General features: G+C 46.8%; 1 protein-coding gene and 1 long non-coding RNA gene across 8 annotated transcripts in view; one reads left to right on the top strand and one right to left on the bottom strand.

The window, feature by feature from the left end:
• The window catches only part of LOC115284038, an 8,117-nt gene extending 4,106 nt beyond the window's left edge, over positions 1-4,011 (top strand). The window contains exon 3 of the long non-coding RNA XR_003905108.1: positions 3,033-4,011. This is a non-coding gene — a long non-coding RNA (uncharacterized LOC115284038). The remainder of the gene's footprint in view (positions 1-3,032) is intronic.
• PCYT1B (phosphate cytidylyltransferase 1, choline, beta) overlaps positions 1-24,226 on the bottom strand; it is a 122,542-nt gene that overhangs the window by 24,608 nt on the left and 73,708 nt on the right. For all 7 annotated transcript variants that reach the window (XM_029930613.1, XM_029930608.1, XM_029930609.1 and 4 more), the window contains 4 exons: positions 21,193-21,344; positions 18,229-18,307; positions 8,727-8,869; positions 5,882-6,070 (listed from right to left, as the gene is read on the bottom strand). In XM_029930613.1, the coding sequence (XP_029786473.1) occupies positions 5,882-6,070; positions 8,727-8,869; positions 18,229-18,307; positions 21,193-21,344 (563 nt within the window). The remainder of the gene's footprint in view (positions 1-5,881; positions 6,071-8,726; positions 8,870-18,228; positions 18,308-21,192; positions 21,345-24,226) is intronic.

Below are 24,226 nucleotides of genomic sequence, written 5' to 3' on the forward strand. Positions count from 1 at the left end.
TCCTGGTGCTCCAGGAGAAGGTCCATGTTCAAGTTGTAAAACAGAATAGACGCATTTTCATTTCAAACAGGAAATGAGTCTCTGTTTTCAATGTCAATTAAGGACTATAGTGGCAGATCATTGAAAATAATACATAATGTCTTTAAAATAGAGCCTATGTGGCTAGGGCACAATGTTTAAATGGAATGTGTCTGACACTTTCAACAAAAATAACCAAGTTTCACTAGGAAGGCCCTACCCTGAAAGCAAATCCTGAAAATTGATTCAGCACCCCCTGATGCTGGCTGCTTGACCCTGAGCACCTTGGAACTAAACAGCATGGCCACCAACATGATGACAAAGCTTCAGAATTTATCTCCTTCAAAGCCCCTGCCTTGAAGATAGTCTGTGAAGGATGCACCCTCCAAGGAGAGGGAACACCCAGTGTCTGCTGGGAAGGCTCCCCTTTGCAGCCACGGTTGCGTTCTCAGCTGTCTTCTAAGTGTGAGTCAAAACTAGTTACAAAAATCAAAAAAAAAAATCAAGCAAGTAGTTAAGTAAGTAGAATTGTAGGTGGTAAGATTGAAAAGTAACCTTTTGAGCTCTGGTAATTCTCTCCTCAGCCTGAACACATGGGACTACATCCTCTATTACAGCAACTATGGGCCCCCCAAAACGCCGCCTTCTGCATTTATTCACATCCTTGTGTGGTATCTTCCCCAAATCTACCCTGATTATGTGACCAACAGAATATGGCACAGCAGTCCCTATCAAAATAACCCCAGCATTGTTCACAGAGCCAAGACTAACAATCCTAAAATTTGTATGGAACTAGAAAAGACCCCTAATAGCCAAAGCAATCTTGAACAAGAAAACCAAAGCAGGAGGCATCATAATCCCGGAGTTCAAGCTGCATTACAAAGCTGTAATCATCAAGACAGTATGGTACTGGCACAAAAACAGACACTCAGATCAGTGGAACAGAATGGAGAACCCAGAAATGGACCCACAAACGTTTGGCCAACTGATCTTCAACAAAGCAGGAAAAGAATATCCAGTGGAATAAAAACAGTCTCTTCAGTGAAAGGTGCTGGGAAAACTGGACAGAGACATGCAGAAAACTGAACCTAGACCACTTTCTTACACCATACACACAAATAAACTCAACATGGATAAAAGACCTAAATCTAAGACAAGAAGCCATCAAAATCCTAGAAGGGAAAGCAGGCAAAAACTTCTTTGACCTCACCTGCTGCAACTTCTTACTCAACACGTCACTGGAGGCCAGGGAAACAAAAGCAAACATGAACTATTAGGACCTCATCAAAATCAAAAGCTTCTGCACAGCGAAGGAAACAACCGGCTAAAGTAAAAGGCAACAACAAAATGGGAGAAGATATTTGCAGACAACATATCAGATAAGGGGTTAGTATCCAAAATCTATAAAGAACTTATCATACTCAACACCCAAAAAACAAATAATCCAGTGAAGAGACACTTCTCCAAAGAAGACATCTTGATGTCCAACAGACACATGAAACAGTGTTCAATATCACTCATCATCAGGGAAATACAAATCAAAACCACAATGAGATACCCCCTCACACCCGTCAGAATGGCTAACATTAACAACTCAGGCAACGACGGATGTTGGCGAGGATGCAGAGGAAAAGGATCTCTTTCGTACTGCTGGTGGGGATGCCAACTAGTGCAGCCACTCTGGAAAACAGTATGGAGGTTCCTCAAGAAACTAAAAACTACCCTATGACACAGAAATTGCACTACTAGGTATTTATTCAAGGGTACGGGTGTGCTGCTTCAAAGGGGCACATGCGCCCCAATGTTTACAGCAGCTCTATCAGCAATAGCCAAAGTATGGGAAGAGCCTAAATGTCCACTGATGAATGAATGGATAAAGATGTGGTATATAATATATATATATGTATATATGTGTGTGTGTATATATATATATATATATACACACACACACACACACACACACACACACACACAATGGAGTATTACCCAGCAATCAAGAAGAATGAAATCTTGCCATTTGCAACTATGTGATAGAACTAGAGGGTATTATGCTAAGCTAAGCTAGAGAAAGACAACGATCATATGACTTCACTCATATGAGGACTTTAAGACACAAAACAGATGAACCAAAGGGAAGCAAAAATAATATAAAAACAGGGGGACAAAACATAAGAAACTCTTAAATACAGAGAACAGTTGCTGGAGGGGTTGTGGGAGGGGGGATAGTCTAAATGGGTAAGGGGCATTAAGGAATCTACTTCTGAAGTCACTGTTGCACTATATGCCTTGGATGTAAATTAAAAAGTATATAAAAGGGAAGGCTGAAAAAAATAACTTCCAATATTAATTACCACCAAAATTTCAAAGTAAGGATGCATATAAAGGATACTTGGAGATCTCTACAATTCCCATAATTTGATAGTAAAGTATCTTATTTCTACTGGTTGGTTACAAAGCCACAAGTATTGCTGGTAGTAGTGTCATTTGTCACCTACATTTATAATTGGGGGGAAAGCTTTATTTCCCCCAAGATGGAGGTTAGTAATTATAAAGATACCTTTTTTTCATTCAAGTTCACTGATCCTCTGAATTCTATCTACAGATCACTTGGATTAAGAGCTACAGATTTATTTTATGGAAAATAAACTATGCAGAGAGAAAAAAAGAATAGGGCAAAAGTGAATTGTCACTTCAGTTATTAGGTCTTAAAAGCCTAGCTTTTCTCCTGACTATAACCTCATGACAGACCCTAAACGATAACCACACAGCTAAGCTACTTCCTGACTTTCAGATACTATGTGAAATATCTGTTGTTTTTAAGTGGCTAATTTCGGGGGTCCTTTGTTACTTACCAGTAGATAACATCACCATTGGGAACTGTGATTTCTGCTTGCTTAATAAGGTGACTGCCACCACCTCTCCTAAATCTAGATGACCTGGCCTAAAGTGCCATTTCGGCAATGGACTTTGTCACAAAGTCTTACGGTGGTTTCTGTACATCTGTCTCTCCACAGTGCCGTAGGCTGGCCACAGCAGGGCGAAGAAGGAAAGTGACCGCCTCCTGTGGGTGTTTCCATGGTGGATGACACAGTGCCGGCCGGGACAAAGAGCCTGGGGCCCAGGCTCCAGCCCAGTACCTCCAAACGTCTGGGAAACCATAGGAAAGTTTCATCGTTTTCCTAGGCCTTTGTACTTGATCTAGAACACAGCTATGATACTCCCTTATTGGGTAGGCAAAATGGGTATAGTAGGTATAAAAAGGCTTCGTAGAAGGGCTAACCTGCTGTACAACTTGGAGACTGTAACATCATGGTCATCACCACCCTTTGCACTCTGAGAGAACAGAAGGATTTGGATTTTCTATCACAGCTCTTAAAGCACAAAGTCACTTGGGGGAGAATCAAAGACTCCATACTATGAGGAGCAAACAGAAATGTTGCCTGGGTAGAGAGGGGCAGCAAAAATGTACCAGTCAGGGTAGAGGAGGGAGCTGGGAATAATGGTGGCTAATGGCGTGCATGGCAAGCTAGAGCTTGTGCCCTTCCTGAAAGAAATTTTAGAACATTTTTGAATGCCAAGCAAACCAATTTTGCCTACTGAATTTGATCCAAACACCAAGGTGTACCAAGTCCTGTACTGAGCTCTGTAGGCAATAAAAGGCTAAGGATATAGATCTGTATCCATCTATCTAGGATGTTGATATGAATATGGAGTATTAAACCTCATCATTTCCTTTGCAGATGCTAGAAGGTTCTGTGTAGAGGTCCATGCATCCATTAAATCCACACACATTAATGGAATACCCACTATAAAAAGCTACACATTGTACCTCCTTCCAAGTCTATTGTGCCAAATTTTGTACCTGAAATCCTTCTATTTTGTGCTTCTCCAAGTTTGGGTTATTTGTAACCATATTTGCAGGTAATATACATCCTCTATTTTAAGAAATGAGTTCCAGTCCCAAATCCACAAATAAAGAATTATTATAATAATAGCATATTCATGAAAAGCAAATTACTTATCTTGGCGTTTAACATCCCTGTAACTATTCCTGTACTTTTAATGTCAACAGAAAAAAAGCAATGTCTAAGTCTGGCTGATATGGTAAATTAATGTTAATAACAGTTTTGACACTAATAGCAAGTTTTAAAAAGAAAAACCTCCAGACTCGAAGCTGGATTTCATTTCTTAAAAATCACCGCAGCTCACTGTCACCAGACTCCTCTAGAAAAATTCCCACTACGATTTCACCTTCACTGGGAACCTGAAAGCCCTGAGGTCTACCAGGCTGCTGTGAAATTCTGTTCCTTCCCTGCCTATGCTGACGCCGTGTGGAGAAAACATCTGCCCCCTTGAGTTACGACCCTGTGCCTTCTACCCAGAGACACATTTCTGAATCCCTGTAAGCAAATGAATACCTACCTGGTCTCATTTAAAACAAAACACCAGCAGTGTGTCCACCCCCTGGAAATGGGTTGTGAATAGTGAACTACTAAGTTACACACTAAACTAATGGGAACTTTTAGACCTGATGTTCTAGATCCCAGAAAATCCCAGGGAACAGGTGCTGCACTTCCTCCTCTTGTTCTTCCCTAGCACTGGGCATAGACAAGGACATGGATACGTAGCCCATGAATTAAACTGATTTGAGCTGAAAACTTGAACAGGCCCAGAGAAAGGGAAAAGGAACCCAGCACTTGGCTCCTCCACTGTTGCTAGCTCTTTCTAGAAGTCATTGAAAGCTCAAGCAGCCCCTTGCAAACCCTCTGCCCATCTCAGACTCCGCCAATGGGACCTGATTGGCCCGTAACGCCCACCTCTATAATCATTTTGAGGCCACTAGTCTTTAAGCAAAGCATCTCTTCCACCTTCTCAAATGTTCTTTTTCTATTACTAATTGAGTGTTTTACTTTTAGATAATCGTATAATGAACCAGCTCAAATGAGCACATAGGCAGCAGTGACAACCCATCAATAAAATAATTAAGCCGAAGTGGATTTTGTTCGAGACTTCTCATGTCATAATAGGAAATCCAGGCTACTTACAATTAAGGAAATCAAATGGAATTACTTCTTTTGTTTTAAAAAGCAAGGTTAGCTCTAAAAGGTCTCTTTCATAGAACCCTCATTAACGCTGTGGACAATACTGGTTCTAACTCTCTAAGTACACGCACAATAGAAATACCAGTGGAGTATAAGGCAGGTTTCAGTATTTTTTTTTCCCCTTTCGATAGCTTTTCCTCAGCACTGTCTGTAAAATTTAGACAAGATTCTCTGCACTTTCTCTATTTTTAAGATATAGATGAATGCTCTCAGTCCCCTGAGACTTTCTCCCAACACACGTGCCACAGAAAAACAGGAAAATCAGGACGAGAGGGCAAATGCAGGGCCAAATCCTACCTCTTCTCTTAAAGCCGATGGAAGAGGAGGGTTCCTGACAAAAGCTGACCGAGACAGCTAGGTTTCTTTTGCTTCCTCCCCAAGGTGATCGCAGAGCCCATCAGCTTTGTCTCACAACACAAATTCCATGACACCACTGACCCACTTGACTCTGACTCCTAAGCTTTGCCTCATTTCCAACTGAGAGACTATGATGAGCTAGAGAAGCAGCCTCGGCAGTAACAGACATTCAACAATTACTAAATGGCTTCAAGGTCTGGACCAGAAATAGAGACGAGAACTGGCTTTGGGCGCTCTGGGGCGCCACAATGAGGGATAAAGCAGAACCTAAATCAATGATGTAGACCTGAAGCCACTCTGGCCGATGCCCAAATTGGACTAAGGGACACCTTTGAGTGGCTCCATGAAAATGAAGAGAAACAGGAAATGGCCATCACTGCAGGCCTAGTGAAACAATTACATACCCATGCACCGTCAGGCCCAAACAGCTCTAGAAAGTTGCCAATGAATTCCCTCGACTTCTCTTCCCACTTCTGAATCAGATCATGACTCTTTTCTTCCACTCTGTTAACAAATTCTTTTGATCTTTCCTCCACGTTCTTGACCTTTTCCTTCATCTTGTCTACCTGGTTTTGGAAGCGGTACTTCTTCTCCTGGTCAAAAATTAAAGAAGAATGATTTATCCAAAAGGGCATGAGAGAGACCAGTCATTTACATTAATGGTCATTTTATTTCAACTCTTATTTGTTCTTAACCTGACTAAAGAGTCAGGATGTAGCTATTTCCAAGGGCTAGATTGAAGGGAAGGCACGTCTCTTGTAAGAAAAGTCATTTGTCATTAGTCTACTTGGCTATGTAAAGTGAAATACAAGCGATTTTAATACTCCGTCTTGTCAACATCAGCGTTGAAGTCATTTATTTAAGAACCAAAAATATGAATTTGCTGCTTATTACAGGTAGATTTGGGAAAACACACCCCCAAATTCTCCTGGGATTTAGACAGAAGTATGAGTTATACATAGAATGGTCACTCACAGGCTGCCTAAATTCTCTGTTTTACTGGGACCCTGTTAAAACCAGTCCTGTTTGGAATAAATAAATAGGCCACTGGCGGGGCCTTAAAACCCATGTGTTACACTAAAATTTTCACGTAATGACATTTTTCATTAAGCTACTGGAACTACATCCATTTCCTTGGTGATGAAGGCAGCTTTTGTTCTGATAGGTTCTCTGGACTGAGATTTTGTTCTTCTTACAGCCCTTAGGCAGCAATGCTAGACCTGTATGTTGGGCAGGTCACAGGCCACCTCTAACCCTCGGTTTCCTCATCTGTTAAGTGGGGAAAATTTCATCCCTACGCCATCGAGTTGCTGTAACAATTAGATAAGATTATGCATGTAAAGTGTTCGACACAAAGCCTGGCATTTAGTAAAAACTCAGTATGTGTTGGCTGTTTGATTACAATTAAGCAGCCTAAGCATTCAATCGTGTTCCCGATGAGAGTGTCATCAACACCATGAAAATAACCTGAGATGAAGGGTCTTTCCCTCCATGAAGTCAGGAATATTTCTCCTCGAGGGGCAATAAGGCTTTTCTCCACTACATGGGACTAAAGTCTCAGAATTCTTGGGGACACTCGGAATACTGCACACGAGGTCAGGATTCCCGGGCTACAGCTTCCTGCAGCCTCGGGGTGGGGTGTGAGCGTGGTTCGCGCTGCCACCAGCTGCACGTACTGCAGGAGTGTCACATACGGCTCTCCGGGGCAGTGAGGACAGGACTGGGCGCCCTGAAGCTGGAGGCTGCCTGCCTGCCCGTCCCCTCTGCTGGAGGGACCTCGGCCGGGTGCCCTCGGGGCTCAGCCTTACTCCCAGCTCACTGGGGAGACTCGAACTGGGGGAACAGCCACCTCCGAGGTTCTGCGATTCATCGACATGCCCGTCGAGCACATTTCATTTTCTCTCTGAGCCACAGCCAGTCTTGCTGTCACAGAAAGGCCAGGAGCGAGCGCGTCCATGGCGACTACACGGTTCCTTGAGCTAAGTGGCTTATCTAAAGGCTGTTTGAACATAACAAGCAATAACTTTTGGAAATGGTTTGCCATGCTTGGATGGCTGACTGACTTCAATTTAAAAGAACAGGCAGTTTAATTTATTGAAATAACCAGGGTTTTATTCTCTCGAAGACACTAAATAATCACTTTGATGTAATTCTTTTCAGCCACTAGTTCTGGTGCCACGTGAACCCGACATTTTCTATTTTGTTGCCCGACTCGTGTGAAGCCACAGAGTCTAGACTCCCAATGCCCCCTGCCTCATGAGGACAACTAATCACCACTGACGGACGATGTACGAACCCCTCCTCCTCTGGAAGGTACCAGTGATCGATCTGTATAAGCCGCTGGGCATGATGGCTGCACATCGCTGTGAGCGTCTAGTTTCAGAGACAAACTACCCTTTGAAAATACAATACCTGTAGCGGGTGAGGGGGGGTGTGAAATTCTGTGTGGAGCAAGAGTTCTTGTTTCAATCAAGTCTGTCACCGCTTCGGAGTCTGGGCAAATAGACGTGTCCAGATGCACTAACATCACCTCTAGCAATGGGACTGGCCCTCTTTTCTTTTTACCAGCCTGTTTTAGTTGTTTTCAAGTTGTTTTAACAGTTGCTCTGTTATTAAACTAACAGCAGCTCTAGTGGGAACAATATGGCACAAATACAAAAGGAAGCCAAAGACATTAGGCTTTATTTGAGAAGCTGTAATTTCTCTGGATGATGATAATAATAATAATAATAATAATAATAATGGCTGTTAAGGTTTCTAATGAGCATCTGTAAAGCTGTAATAAAATGAAAATTTTAAATTCATTTCTTCTGGATTTAGCTTTTCACTGCCTTTGCCTTCCTTCCTTCTCTTTGAGCAGAAGACGACACTTGCCAATCCCGAGGGCCCATCACCCAGACACCCTGAGCTCCAGTCTAAGAACAGTAAAAGAGGGAGGGTGGACCAAGGGGAAGGGAGGCAGCTTCTTTCTAAAATGTGGAGCTCACTACCGTGTGCTTTGGTGGACTTAGGTTAGCCCTTCGGACAGTGGTTTCTCCATCTGTTAAATGGGGATAATACATCATTGGGTCGTTGTGCAGACTGAATTGAGACAACGAGTAGAAAACATCAGGAAGACTGTGTGGCACTGGAATTTAAATCAATGGTTTTTAAAAAGCACGCTGCATGGCATTTGGTAGACATCCAACACAGGGTGGCGGTGCTTGCGCGACACAGCGGTCGTCACGAGACAGCGGGCGGCACACTTACATTTATAAAGCTGACATTTAGCTCCTTGGCGGTGTACCCTCTCTGGAGGTTGCGTCGCGCATAAACGTCATAGTCACGGACGATTCTGGTGATAATGTCTGATGTTGAGATGCCTTCCGTTCTCTGCGTTGGAACAAACATTCCTGTTCAAATGGTAAAAAGAAGAGAAAAACAAAAAGTAAGGCCCATTTTCTTTAATAGCTCTCCTTTCCAGGACAGAGGTACAGCTCCTGGGTGGGACACAGGCTTTCACACGTGGCCCCAGCTGGCTGTTCCACGCCTGGTTCCGTATACTTCCTTGCTGCCACTAACACTGTGTGCTCGTCACCCCGCGCCTGCTCCCTGGAGGCAGCAGGCACATGCCCAGCTCCTGGCACTGACCCATGCCAAGTCTCGGATCCCCTACCCGCCTCGCACCAGCACCGGGCTTCTCCACAGTCTGCGGGTCCAGCTTCAAGGTCATGCCCTTGGGAAGTCTTTCCTACCATGACCAAGCAGAAGCCACAACTTCTAGGATACAAATGTGGCTTCCGTCAACACAAGTATTTTAAATCCCTGTCTCCTTGACAAAAGGGGAACATTCTGAAAGTAGAGATTAGGCCTCAACTGCCTCTGCGTTATCAGCCCCCAGCTCAGTGCCCATTGCTGGCACATGGAAGGTGCTCGATCAATGCAAATGAAACAAGTAAGTGAATAGAGAATAACAACTGAGCCAATGAATTAGATCACAGCCCAACTTGTCTTCTTCCCAAAGGAGGGCTGCATCTGAGACTGAGGAAAAGATGAAAAAGTATACTATTTGGTTGTCTCTGATTGGAAGACATACCCTCGGGAGGCTAGATGATGTTATTTCCCTAAGAACAGTCTACTCTGCATGGTGGTGTCACCATTCAAGACTCATTTAGAACACGTGCAACCAAGTAAAAATAAGCACAGAGAATGCCAAGTTCTAAGAGACTTTCTTTAATGTCCTTAGAAATCTATGTAGGTGAACGTATACGAGGCTATCCAGAGATCGCAAATGTTATTGAGGCAAGAATGTGGTTTATGCTTACCCTTGTGTTGTCAACTGAAACAGAATGTTGGTAGTTAAGATATTTCTACCCACTGTGATCATGGCCAGTCGGGCAGAGATATCAGGGGTGGGATGGCATGATGGACAGGACGTGAGGACAAGGGTGCTGGGGTCTCAGTTTGGAGACTTGGGCAAGACTCATGCCTCAGAAGGCAAGGTACTTAACCTCAGTCTCCAAAAGTGAGAAATGAGGTGGCTGCAAGAGATGGCCTTGCAATCATGTGTGTCACCTCCCTGTCCCTCACTCACCTGTGTCCGATCACTCTCCTTCCAGGCGCCAATCTACCTCCTAAAAAGCTCATTCACCCACTCTTTTTCACCATCTGTCTAAACCAATCTAACAGCATCTAGTTCAAAGGTTACAGCAAGAGCTTCAAAACCGATCTCCAGTGATGTCATTTTTGGGGCCCTCAGTCCACTCTTCATATGACAAGAGCCACAGAGCGGCCTTCCAAAACATAACCTAGACAGCAGCCCAACAGCCTTCGGCAGCTTTCTAGAATGCTCAGTATTCACATCCCAATCCTTACCTGGCCTCCGTGGCAGCTTGCATTAACATCCCCCCCCCCGCCTCTCCCCAGCACTCCCCAGCCCCATGTCACTGTCTGAGCCAAGGCCCCTGGGCTCCACCGGTGGAGGGGCACCATTCGCAGTGGATTCTGTGGAGCCATGCAACAAGGTAGGCGTGCCTGACCCCTCGACACTGGGCTTCGGTGTCCTGAGAGGGCTGGCCCCGTCCCCTCACTCCGCCACAAATGTACTCTCTACCCAGCTCTCAGTCATCCACTGGGTTTCACCTTGAGCGTCACTTCCTCAAAGCACTCTCTCAATGCCCAGACTGGCTCTTCCGGCTTCCTAGTCTCTGCCGTGGTCCACTACTCTTTCCCTTCAAATACTCCAAGGTCTGTATCAAACCGCTTATTCAGTAACTCCCCTCCCCACTCGACAATCAGCCGCACCAGGGAAAGAACTGCTCCCGTCTTCATCTCCTCTGTATTCTCGGCACCGCGTGACAAGCAGGCCCTGTAAGAATCTTTGCTGAAGGGCTGACTAGATGAATATTGATCTCTGAGTGCCTTTCCGAGTCTAGTGCTCTCCAATTCTATTGACACTGATGAACTTTCCAGTCTTCTGGTCCCTACTAGGGGGTCCCTTTGAGCTCTTTTGGTATCATTTGCACATTCACAGTATCAGCAGCAGGCGGGCACTGCTGATGTCTGAGGCCAAGCATCGAGCTTCTAATAGTCTGTGGCTCAAAGGACAGAGCCAGGGTTTACTCCTATGCCAGAAGCTTCTGAGAACATGGACTCCAACAAAGAAAACCAAATGGAAGGCAGAGGACACGAACCTCCAACCACATGAATATAAATAGCACCCAACTGAGCAGCTGTGGGGGTCGCTGAGACAACACCTCCACCTTGGTGGGAGCTGCAGGGGGCTCTCTGGTGAGCGGCAGCCGCTCTTCCCACACCCCTGCTGCCTGCTGACGCGTTAAGAAGATTCTCTAGTCACTAATAGATTTTAGCAAGTCAATTAGGCACCGGTGGCAAGAGCTCACGTCTCTGGGAATCCAGAGAGCCAGGTCTCTGCAGAGGAGGAACCGAAGGTTTAGGGCGGGGACAGACTTGCTTCGGCTGGTGGGGAGGTAGGTCTCTGAAAGGAGCCAAGCCCTCTGCTGACATAATGAGGCACCCGGCTTCCTCCAAATCCTAATTAGTGCTCTGCTAAAAATACGCAGTAATAAGCATGATCAGAGGACCTGTTTTATCACGCTTTCCGAACTGCAGTGTTTGCTTACGGAGCTATTTTAGGAAGCAGCCAAGCACATGTTAATGAAGGAAACTTGCGAAGGGTAGTAGGCAGTATTAGCAGGATGATGGGGCGGTGGACCTGACAGGCGACTTCATTTCCGCTCCGTCCCTTCGTACAGCTTTGCTGCAGGATTTTGACATGTAGTTCTGACAAGCAAAGCAGAGTGCTGTGAAGTTTAATTCCTGCCCTCGATATCTCTGGCTTCATTTAAAGTGACTTTTGCCTTTCAAAATAGACCTCAGAGTGTAAAAGCCACACGCAGAAGCTTGGGCCATTTCTGAGCGTCATTCTCTCCCAGGGAATGGTCTGGCCTTGTCTCCTGTGGCTCTCCCTCGGGGAGGAGTCGGCAGAGCGGATCAATGGCCCTGTGAGTGTGTGACGTCACACACAGCCTTGTGCCCCTGCTCCCAGGGCAAGTGGGGTACCACCTGACTCTCCACTGCCAAGATGGAAATTCGGGTGGATTAAATATGCACACAGTCCCCTTCCCCTGGAACCTGGGCTGGCCGCAATGACCAGCCTCTTGTAACAAAGAGGACGTGGGACAGGTGACACCGGCTGCCCCTCAGGGCTAGGGTACTGGTATGTTTGCACAACAGTGCAATACCACTCAGCTATAAAAAAGAATAAAATCTTGCCATTTGCAATGACATGGATAGACCTAGAGGGTATAATGCCAAGTGAAACGAGTCAAAGAAAGACAAATACCCTATGATTTCACTCATATTTGGAATTTAAGAAACAAACAAATGAACAAAGGGGGGAAAAGAGAGAGAAAGACAAACCAAGAAATAGACTCTTAACGATAGAAAATGGTTGGTTTCTAGAGGGGAGGTGGGCGAGGGGAGGGGTGAAACAGGCGAGGGGGATTAAGAGCGCTCATGTAATGATAGGCACTGAGTCACATGCAGAATTACTGAATTGCTATGCTGTGCACCTAAAACTATCCTAACACTATATTTTTTAATTTAAATTTTAGTTAATATACAGTGCAGTATTGGCTTCAGGAATAGAATTCTGTGATTCATCACTTACAACATCCAGGCTCTTCACGACAAGTGCCCTCCTTACTACCCATCCCCCATCTAGCCCATCTCCTACCCACCTCCCTCCATCAACCCACAGTTTGTTCCCTATCATTAAGAGTCTCTTGTGGTTTGTTTCCCCTCTTCTCTTCACCCCCCTTCCCATATGCTCCTCTGTTTTGTTTCTTAAATTCCACTTATGAGTGAAGTCATATGCTATTGGTCTTTCTGAATGTATGTAACACTGCATGTTAACTGGAGAGGAAAGAAGGGAGGGAGGGAAAGAAAAGAAAGGAAAAGGAAGGAGGAAAGACAGAGAGAAAGAGGGAGAAGGGGCAAGAGAGAGGGGGAGAGGGGGGATAGGAAGATGGGGGTAGAGAGGGTGGGGGAGGGGGAGAGGAGGGAGAGGGAGAGAGAAGAGAAGTGACAAGCACTGGTCTAGCCAGCTCCTTCACGGCCATTGGCGGGCAGGAGTAGCTGGCTCACAGCTCAGATCTTACAAAGGCTTAAAAAGGCAATCATCTCCTCATGCCATAACCCACCTCCTTATGACCGACGCCTCGGCCAGTCTCCCCCCGCCTTCTCCCCTCCTACCCCTGCCATGTCCCTCAGCAGCCTTCTTGAAACTTCTTATTAACGAGACCTGGATGGGAGAATGGCAGGCCTCTCGTTCTCACCCAGTGCGCCTGACCACCGCCTGCGGGGGGCGCCTTTCGGAGAACACAGCGCAGACCTGACTGCCAGCCCGGCGGGCCCCACAGGGTCCGAACCAACAAGAACACCATCAGGAAGACTATGTACATTATAGGTAGCAGCATAATTTTCGGCAATACTATCCACCGTCGTTTTCATTTCTGGGGCGGAGGTCTGTCCCGAGGCCCCGTCCGCTACCTCAGGGGAAAGAAGCTGTAGCTGAGAATACAGGGAAACGCATCTGCTTTTCACTTCTCAAACTGGCTCTTTTGAAGGCTCATTTGAAAAAGAACAGTTTTGAAAGGTAAGGCTTTCACTTGAAAGAGCCAGGCTTTGAGGACTACAAAAAAAAACGTTTTCTAAATCCCCCAAGTGCCCCTTTCATGACTCAGAGGCAGAGGCTGGGTAGACTAGGCGAGGAATGCTTTCCCATGAGGGCGACGGGAAATGAACCCCAGGGCCGTGTCTTACCCTCCGGGCAGAAGAAAAGCCCCCCACTCCCCGCCCTCAGCCGAGACTGAGGGGCGAGAACCCAGAGAAGGATGAGGAGGTGAAGGGCGGAAGTGAGAGAACGAGAGCAGGGCAACCCCCCCCCCCCGGGGGCAGGGACAGGCAAGAGAACCCATTAGACGGCCCAGAGCAGAGGGACTGGTGACCCTATTGACCTCTAGGAACTCTGGGAGAAAATGGTCTCCCAGACACCCCAGGCCAACATGGGGAGGCCTCAGTACAGTGTGCAAGGCAGGCAGGACTGACATGGCTCCTCCCACAGCTGTCCACAGATCATGGAGGACATGTATCTCGCTCCCAGGGGCCCTCTGGAGGAACACGAAAGGTAGCGGAGATTTAAAATCTGCGCGACCGCTGGCCAGCACACCACAGCCTAGGGAAGGGATCCTGTAGCAGAGGCTGTGGCAAGGACAGGCCACAGGGGGAGGTGGCTGGATGGCAGAAGGCTGTGACGGGGGGCCTGGTCGTCACAGACGATGGCTGAGCACGTTTGATACCATACAGTGAAAGATAAGCAAGAACCGGTTCCCCATCCCATGCCAGGCCAATACACTGGCCCCCAAACAGATCACCCCAGGAGAAAAAGGCCCCAAACCGACTCTACCCAGTCCCAGTGCAGACCTAGAACAGTCGCAATTACTGTAAACGTCCAGGGTGTCTGTTGCTGACATCTGGGGAAATGGGGGCTCCTAAGTTCAGCTGCAGAAGTGACTCCTGGGCTCCTACCCGGTTGATCCTCTTGCCCACAAGAGACCTGCTCATGGCACTTCCCTGACCCGGAATGGCATCTGGCTCCGCATGCCACACCACCCCGTCCTGCCAATCCCTCTCTGCTGTCACCTCTATGCACCCTACACTGCGTGAACACTCAGTTTCTCCAAATGCGCTGTGCTTCATCAACTCCCACCTTCGGGCCTGCCTCCTTGGCCTGCAGCGCACAGCCCTCCACAGGCTCCTAACATTCTGCTGTCATTCGTTTCTCTCTGCTGTCTCCTACGGGGGAGAACTAGGTCTGATTCATGTTTGCATCCCCCTTCCCCTCCGACGAGTCCTGGCTTGTGGATGCGCTCAGGCAACTCATGGCCTCACCAGTCAGAGTCAAAACGATCCAAAGATGGAAGAGGCTGCCTTGGGAAGGAGGCACCCCCCTCCGTCACGGGACATGAACAAGTCTCAGCTCCACCGGGAAGAGGCAGTGATGCCAAGGAGGGGCTAGGAGACTGGGTTTGTGACCCTCGGGAGCCCATCCCACTTCAAGAGTCTGAAGGTCCGTATGTACCAGGAACAGGTTGTAGTGGCAGTGGGCTGAATGTATGGGATGGTGGCGCCAGCATGGGTGGGGTGCCAGTGGTCCCCAGAGATAGGGGCAATGGCTGTGCTGGGGGCAGCTCAAGTGTAATGGGTGTATCCCACTTCTTGAAATCTCTCAGGAAAGCAAATGGTAACTCACAAGACCAGCGTGCTGGACATGCCACATAATGCTTTAATGTATGCAGGGAGGTATGCGTGGATGCACCTACGGTACCTGGAGAGATGGGGACAGAAAGCCAAAGAGCAGAAAACAAACCAAGCCATTAATAATCTACTTCTGCACCTATCGCTAGTTAACATACCAATTCCAACCCATCCTTTCCTCAAGCTCTTCCTCGCTCCAAGATTGTCAGGCAGCAGTGGCCTTATGGGAGGTTAATGGAACAGAGTCTGATGAAGGAAGGTGGACGGAGAACCTCCGTGATTCGGGCTACTATCCTGCTGCCCCCCACCTTGGACATCTCTGTTTTTAAGGTCAGGAAAACCACATGACTCTGTAAGAGGATAGAAGTAATTACCTTTGCCCTATCTGTCTTTTTAAATAACCCAAATGGATAGACTCTGGGGAGGCTGCTGTGTATTTAAAAATTCCTAGCAATGATGATTTTAATTCTTAGCTGATTGCTGGAAACCCTGTGACACTGATGAAACCTCAGCTCAGGAAAATACTAAGTGTTGGGTGGTGAGTGCACAGCGCCAACCATCTTTCCATTATACATCTGCCTGAAGAAGCACCTATTATTTGTGATTTATATTCTCTTGCCTTGTATAAGACAGAGTGAGAAAAGTACAAATGCACAGATATAAATGTAAAGATATTTCATTCAGGTCATAGTCATCTTTGCAATGAGTCACATGGCAAACGCTTCCATCTTCCTCTGAGATTTGGTTGGGCTGGGAGGCTACGGCAGTTTGGAGTGATTTAGAGCATGGAGTCGGCATCTCCCTTCAATAAAGGGGTGAGGGACTCAATGGCCATGATTCCAATGGAAGGCAAACAAATTAGATGTAAAAGTTGATAAAGTTCAGCCCCAAATCACGCCTTAATCTAAGTAATTTGAAAAACTCCACAAGACAGAGTGTGGCCCAAGTTATCTAGGTAAATGGCCCTATGCCCTGGGTAGTGGGAAGAGCTCTTGCCAACAGAAGATGGCAATCTTAAGCTAACTCCCCATCAGAGTCCAGTAAAAAGACCCTCATGCTGGGGCGCCTGGCTGGCTCAGTCAAGGAGTGTGCCACTCCTACTCTCAGGGTCATGGGTTCAAGCCCCATGCTGGTAGTAGAGATTGCTTAAATAAATAAAACTTTTTCTTTACAAAAAGCACCCTGTGGCTTAGCCAGTCTTGAATGAGCACTACAAACATACCAGGGACTATGGATGCCATCAGAAGGGAGCTGAAAAGAAGGTGCATCTGCAAAGAGTGTCAGAGGAGGGTAGCAGGAGGGTAGTGCCGCTGAATTGTGCCTCAGGGAGACAAGGCATGTCAAGGGCTAGGTCCTCAACGGGGCACGGAGTAGGCACAGACGCTCAGAGCAAGGGCATGCCCACCCCAGAGAGGAACCAAAAGCAAGGCACTAGGTAAGGGCGTGTCTGGGCACGAGGACACACTCCGTGTACCTGGACTTCAGGCCCTGAGAACAGCGGGGCAGAGTCCGGGCTGGCGAGATGCCTAGGCCGGGCAGGACCAGGAGACAGAAACCCAGTAACAAGACCCAGAAGCAGTCAGAGAGCCTGAAGGAAATGAGAAGGTCCCAGAAGTGTCCGAGAAGAAGAGGACAACAGCAGCCATGAGAGGAGAGCAGTAGGCAGGGTCATTATGTCCGAAGGAGGACAGAACCGAGCCACTACATTTGGTGGCCCAAAGGTCACGACCAAAGTGAGGAAGGATAGAACAGAAGCCAGAGCGCACGGAGCTGAGGAATGAGCGGGAGGGCCTGCAGGATGCCAGGAAGGGACTTCTGAACAAGGACGTGACTGGAGAGGGAGGGCAGAAGGATTTGATCTATTTGTTCTTGTAGACTTTCAAACGACTGTTAGAAGAAACCACTAGAGAGTGAGAACCCTGCGTGGCAAAGAGAGCAAGAATGAAAGCAAACAGGCTCCCAGGAAAGGAGAAGGTAGGTGCAGATAAAGAAGTCAGCCTGGGACAGAAGACCCACCCCCTTCCCTCAGGACGCAGGCGGGGAGGCGAGGAGGAGGGATGCACGGAGCTGCGGGTAAATCAGGGCAAGAGGGGGAAGAGGAGGGAGTAAATGTTACCAAGGAACATCAAGAATCCAGCCGAGGCTAGAACCCACAGACCTGGTATGATGCCCCCACAGTGATTTCCTTCAAGTCCCCGGCAGCAAAGAAAAGGAACAGAGAACTTGACAAAGGAATGAACCCTAGGGAGTCTGCACTGGAAGGAAACCCTCCCCTCAGCAGCCCCCTAATAACTCCCAGGGGGCGGACCAGAGTCTCTGACCTTAAAAGAAATGCCTAGTGACAACTGGGACAACTTCCAAAGCTCAGGCTCCGTGTCTGTCCTCCATGCCACTGCTTAACAGTTTGGGGAAGGAAATACGTGACCTGATTTCCCCAATATTTACGCATTCTTTCTTTTGCCTCTGCCCGTGGTACCTGAGGATATTACTTACCGTGTGACAGGGTGACTTATGGCAGGACTGACTTTGGAGACAATGAGTCCAGACTGTTAATTACCCACCTACCTGTCTTCTTCTGGAAGGAACATTCTTGTGGTATAAAATAATTTCATTGTGGAGACCTAGAGGTGGATGAGGAAAATGACTGCACTCTAAACAATAGGGTCCTGCGGTTTTAGTGTGACAAGTCCTAAAACTGGGCCTCCAACTGGGTGAGTACCTTGGTACTCAAGTTAATTCTAGTGTAAATACCTACATGGTGTCTGTCCTCCGACTGAGCCTTAGCACTTATCAGAAGAAGCTTGTAGAGGCTACTCAGCAGCCATCTGAAATCTGGGTGCCTCCCAGGTGTGTGCCAAAAGCCTAGGGCAGATGTCTCTTATTAAACCTCAAGGTCATAATGCTGTGGGCGGGTGTGCATAAGGGAACTCACCAGCTTCTTTGATATGCTTGTATACGTCGTCAGAGCCAGCAGAAGAGTAGGGAATGTCATCATGGGCCACAAAGTCGATCTGTTGGAGACAAAGCAGCGTGATGTCACAACTAGGATGGATGTGCATGTCTGTGATTTGCACATGCCTCTTTTCATTTTAACGTTTATTTATTTTTGAGAGACAGAAGAAGTGCAGAGAGAGAGAGAGAGAGAGAGAGAGAGAGAGAGAGAGAGAGAGAGAGAGAGACACAGAATCTGAAGCAGGCTCCAGGCTCTGAGCTGTCAGCATAGAGCCCGACGTGGGGCTCAAACTCACGGACTGTGAGATCATGATCTGAGCCGAAGTCGGCTACTTAACCGACTGAGCCACCCAGGCGCCCCTGCACATGTCTTTTGGAAATAAAGTGTTTGTAATAAAGCAGTTGAAATAAGTAGTTTATAATGTGGACTCGAATCCTTGACTGCCAAATGTCTCCATTTCCAGGAAATAAAAGAAACAAGTGCTGTTTGTCTCCTCTGCTGGGCCCTCTTTCTCTGATAGGAGGTTTTGTTGGCCCCTTGTCCTTCTGCCTTTAAGCTTTCCCCTTGGGGCGCCTGGGTGGCTCAGTTGGTTAAGCGTCCAACTTCAGCTCAGGTCATGATCTCACGGTTCGTGGGTTCGAGCCCCATGTCGGGCTCTGTGCTGACAGCTAGCTCAGAGCCTGGAGCCTGCTTCAGATTCTATGTCTCCCTCTCTCTCTGCCCCTCCCCTGCTCGTGCTATCTCTGTCTCTTAAAAATAAATAAAAATACAGAAAAAAATTTTAAGCTTTCCCTTTAGAGAATTTGTTCGTTGTTCAGTTTTCCTTACCCCTGCTAGAGTGAGGGACCCAAACCCCCATTTCCTGTCCCATCGTCGGCAATAGGCCTTCACACGTGAGTCACGTTTTATGTGGGGAAAATGACTTCACACCTCTTTTCTTATTTGCTCTCCCTGACCACCTTGTGAGGCAGGTGGGGCACATACTATTTCCGCTGGGACATAAGGCCGCTGAAGCTAGAAAACCCGTCCGAAGACTTGCCCGAAGTCACCCTTTTCTATTTTGCCGCCCTATTTTCACTTTAAAATCAAGCTGTTTGAAATTTAGTTCAGCGTAAAAACTAGCGTCCCCTTCCAGCGGCCCCTCCAGCTTCCCGGTGCACCCAGGCCCCAAACACCTCGGAATCAGCCTTCTTTCCCTACTTCCCTCAGGCTCCATGGTCACAAGGTCCCCTGGGGCGCGAGTTCGTGTCTGTGTACGAGTGCGAACGTACGTGCACGCACACGTGTGCGCCCATCACGTCGTCTCCAGGGCCCCGTCACCTGGGTTATGAATACCCGCTTACACCTGACCTTGTGGGCTGCAGACTCTCTCCCTTCCAAACCATCCCTCTGTGACAGGCTGGGAGGGCGCTTCCTTCTTAAACTCTTTTCTTTCTGTCACTCTTATTCCTGCTGATCGCGTGGGCTCCCTGCTTCCTACCGTGTTGCCGGGCTCTCAGAGCCCGAGGGGTGCCTCGGGGGGAGTTTGATCTGTGTGCCTGCCCCACCACTTCTGGGCTCTGTAACCCCTAAATTGGCCATAAGGATTAAATCACTATTTCTCAACCTTGCTGTCTGTGGCATTTTGAGGTGGATAGTTTTCTGAGAGGGGGTCTCATAGGAAGCTTAGTAGCAGCCCTGGCCTTTACCTGCTCAATGCCAGTACCCACCACCGCCCCCCTCCAGCGGTGACAGCCAAAAATGTTTCCAGACACTACCAAGTGTCCCTTGAGGGCCAACTTAAGTCCATTTGAGAATCACTGGATTAAATGAAGTCATTATGTAAAAGTGCTACAAATCAGCTGGGATACAGTAAGTACTCCATAAATGCAAACCATTCTTAGTACTGATTAGTCCTCAAACTTAGTCCTCTTCCTCTCCAACGACAACCAAGTGTCAGGGTAGCCATGAGACCGAATGTGATTGACGGGAGAGCGGTGCCCGCAGCACAGCGCCTGGCACCCGCTAAAATAATCCACGGCGGCCCTTGCTGGTGCCCCCATCATGCCTGGCACGAGTGGAACATACAATAGGTGCTTAATAAAAACGTGTCAGTGATTGCGGGAAGTAAATCATATTGTAGCTTCTCCTTTTTCTTTTTATTCTTGCTGAGAAATCGTCTCCTCTGCTATTACCCATGCACATTTATCAGTGTTCTCTCTTCTCTTCTGCATCGTGAATTTAAAAATAGAAGAGAAAACTCTTAGAACAGCTTAATCTTGTTTTTTTTTTTTTGTGCTGCTTATAAAAGGAAAGAATAGCTCCTAATGTGGAGCTGGTAGGGAGATACAAAGCACATAATTTGATGCAGATCAAAAGAATTTCTCATGTTTTCAACTAATAGAAATCTTGTAGCAGTAGGAGTCTCAGGGTCACAAAATCACAGAGAGAAAGTTCTCTCCTTAAAGGCTGACCCCTGTTCTTCAGGATACAATGTGTGTTCATTTGCTCTATGAAAAACGATGCCTGTGAATCTATAAGCATCAAGGACGATGATGATGGTGATAATGACAATAACATTTTTGGAGCTCTGGCTATGGGCCAGCCAGTGTTCCAAGGGTTTTAGATGATCTCATCAGATTCTCAAAACAGCCCCATGAGGGAGGTATGAATATTCCTCCCAGTTTACAGTTTAGGTGAGTGTGAATATCTTGCTCAAGGTCTCACAGGAAGGGACAGAGGCCACACGTGGACATGGGTGGTCTAGTTCTGGCGCCCACAGTGAGGATGTAAGAGGCATCAGTCCCCAGGCTTGGACAGGACCCAGGTGCTATATCAAGTGACACCACATGACTGTTCCTGGAGTTACCTCTTCTAGAAAGTGGAAGTGTCTAGGCTTTCTGCATATAAGCTGCAGAACCACATTCCAACTCTGCTACTTAGAGAACATGGAAGAGTAAGCACCTTGTGTTTTTCCAGAAACTCTGGAGTGAGGGTCCACGGAGCATCTCTAATGACTTCATCCACATAGCGACAGTGTCTGAGGGCTTCATATCTCTCCGCCTCGTTCATCACAGTGAATCCTTTGAATTTGTGGGTGAGGTCATCACTGCAAACTGAGACAGACACATGCTTTAAAGGCTGCCAACCCCCTACATCCAGGGCTTATTCAGCAAAACAAAAGGAGCTCAGCCTGACTTGGTACATGACATAATCAAACTCAGTTGTGTGTGTGTGTGTGTCTGTGTGTTTATAGGAACAAAGCATCAGAAAAGCGAAGGTGAAATCCACCAGCAATTGAGCTTTCCATGAGAGTGCCCATTTTGACTGCATTCTCTGCTGCACCTAATGTGACTTTTGTATCTTTTGTTTCCTTATACCACAGTGAAAATTACTATTCAGGGGGAAAAATGACCAAATGAACTGACAGAGAGGAACCAAGAGGCCTGGATTCTAGAAGGTCTGAACAATCATTTCCAATTCCTTTACTAGATTATTGTACTTAGTAGCCCGACTGTGATTCCTTACCGTGTGCGTGCGCACACACACACACACAAACACACACACACTTCTATTCTCTGGACTGAGGTCCAGTCACTACACATCAGGCCACATAATCAAGAAGAGGAAGTTATAAAATAGAAACTCCGATCTAGGAGAATTCATCCTTCGACATTTTTTATCCTTCCTAGATCTCAGGTTCCCGAATCTCCAAATGGGGGTTAACATCTACTGTCAGCCTTAGAAAGGATTTTTTGAGGATTTACATAAAAGTGCATTGAAGCAAACTGACCAAGGAGTATTATTTATTATCTTATATTGGGTGGGGGTGGTGAGCAAAGGCAGCTTTCCTGAGCTTTCCTACATGTCAGGAAGAAATGTCACTGTGGGGACAGCCCCTGTTTACCAAAATCCCAGTGAAGGGCCTACAGCTATTCTATCCTGACTGCCCCTCAGGAGTTTTATGTACACACACCCAACTTATAAGATGTAAGTGTGCAGTCTATGTTTTAAACGCAGAAATACAATTATTTCCTTGGAACCAAAGGACAAGCTACATCCAAAGCCAAATCTAGCCACAGAGTAAGGGCAGCCATTGGCCACAGCCAGCGTCCTTGGAAAGCCTCTTACAGCGGCCATCACGTGCTCGGCCTCCAAACCACCCTCAGACCTGCTGCCTCTGCCCTCAGAGTGTGCCTGGAGGCCACATTCTTCTCACCGCCTCCAGCGCTCACCAGCCAGGTCACCTTCCCTCCCCTGGATTACTGCTCCCAGCCCACGCCCGCCCCCAGCAGCTCTCCTGATCCACCAGAATGATCCCCTTAATCCTTCCAGACTGTCATCCTTGGGCTCAGAACGCTTCTCATCTCCCCTAGAGGAAAAGGGAGATGGTCTGAATGTCTCCCCCCAGATTCATTTGTTAAAATCTTAACTTCCCAAGGTGATGATATTTAGGAGGTAGGCCCTACGGGGATGCTTAGGTCTTGAGGTCGGAATCCTCATGAATGGGATTAGTGCCTTATAAAGGAGACTCCAAAAAGCTCCCTACAATGTATGACCATGTGAGAAAACAGCAAGAAGGCAAGAGCTATGAATCAGGAAGAGGGCCTTCATTGAAGGACACGTTAGCGCCTTGGAGTTCTCAGCTTCCAGAACTGTGACAGGTCAAGTTTTGTTGTTTTTAAGCTAGCCAGTCCGGGGTGTCTTGTTCTAGCAGATCAAATGAGCTAAAACAGTGAGTCTAGGGTAGGGCCTACACAGCTCTATTTTTGACAAGCTTCAGGGAGAATTCCGATGTATACAATATTCAAAAGCCCCTGAAGCGTATCATGAACATCTTTGAGTAAAGAGCCCAGCCTGGTTTTGAATCACCCATCACTCCAGTTTGGGAGGGTGGCGGGCAGCAGAGAGGGGGGCCATAATGACTATATTATACTGATTTACTGAATGCATTGGCTTTTGACTCCATAAATAGGAATTATTTATGGGCCAAGATACACAATTTAAATATTGATCTAAGACTTTTTAAATATTCAGTTAGGACTTTATTAAGCCACTACCTCAAGAATCATACTGAGCAGAAAGGTGGTAACGGTGGAGGGCACTTATGGGGAAAAGCACTGGGTGTTGTATGGAAAACAATTTGACAATAAAATATTATGGAAAAAAATAATAAAAATGAAAAAAAAAAAGAAAAAAAGAAATGGATTTCAGACCCATCAGTTTTCTATTTTAAACAACACAAAACGAGGCTGGTCCATATCCTCCCCTGTTTTGAACCTGCACCTGAGCGATTTGGTGTAACTTCTAGATGACCAAAATAATGGCCTCCTGACAGAGCACAAAGAAAATAAACAGGATGTTTATGTCAATTCGGGGTCCTATTTTCATATCCCAGGAGTCACCTCAAGAAGCAGCTGGACATGCTGACCAGTTATTGTCTAAACATTAATTATGCCCAAAGCAGCACTGTCGTTCAGGCGTCTTGGCAAATGCACGCTGACAACCAGATGGGGAACCCCGAGCAGTGGTGCTCCATGGACGAATGTACCGAGGTATCTGGGAGCTCATACTGTAGCTCACCTATACAGGCAGCTCAGTGTGTTCAAAATGAAATATTACCAGTACACTGTAGGAGAGAAAATGTAACCTAAGGAATCAACTTTGGAACCAACCAACCAAACGAAAAAACCCACAACAGACTTGGGTTCTAATTCTAGCTCTGCTCCTTTGATACTGGAAAAATTGCTCAAAGCCTCTTAAGGATTCCGTCAACTGGCTTTAAAACATGGCAAAGTTTTGAAAATTAAATATGATGATCTGAGGAGAGAGTAACGCCCTATAGTTAATTTGCCATTGATTATGAGCAGTACAAAACCATCACTGGAGCTATTCATTTGTGTTTGGGGCTGTCTTCCTGTTCCCACTCCAAGCACGTGCCCAGCCTCTTGGTACAGACTCCCCCATGGAAGCTATGAAATTCAAGTTGCTGGTCCAC

The sequence above is a fragment of the Suricata suricatta genome, chromosome X, assembly GCF_006229205.1.
Source record: "Suricata suricatta isolate VVHF042 chromosome X, meerkat_22Aug2017_6uvM2_HiC, whole genome shotgun sequence".
Taxonomy (NCBI): domain Eukaryota; kingdom Metazoa; phylum Chordata; class Mammalia; order Carnivora; family Herpestidae; genus Suricata; species Suricata suricatta.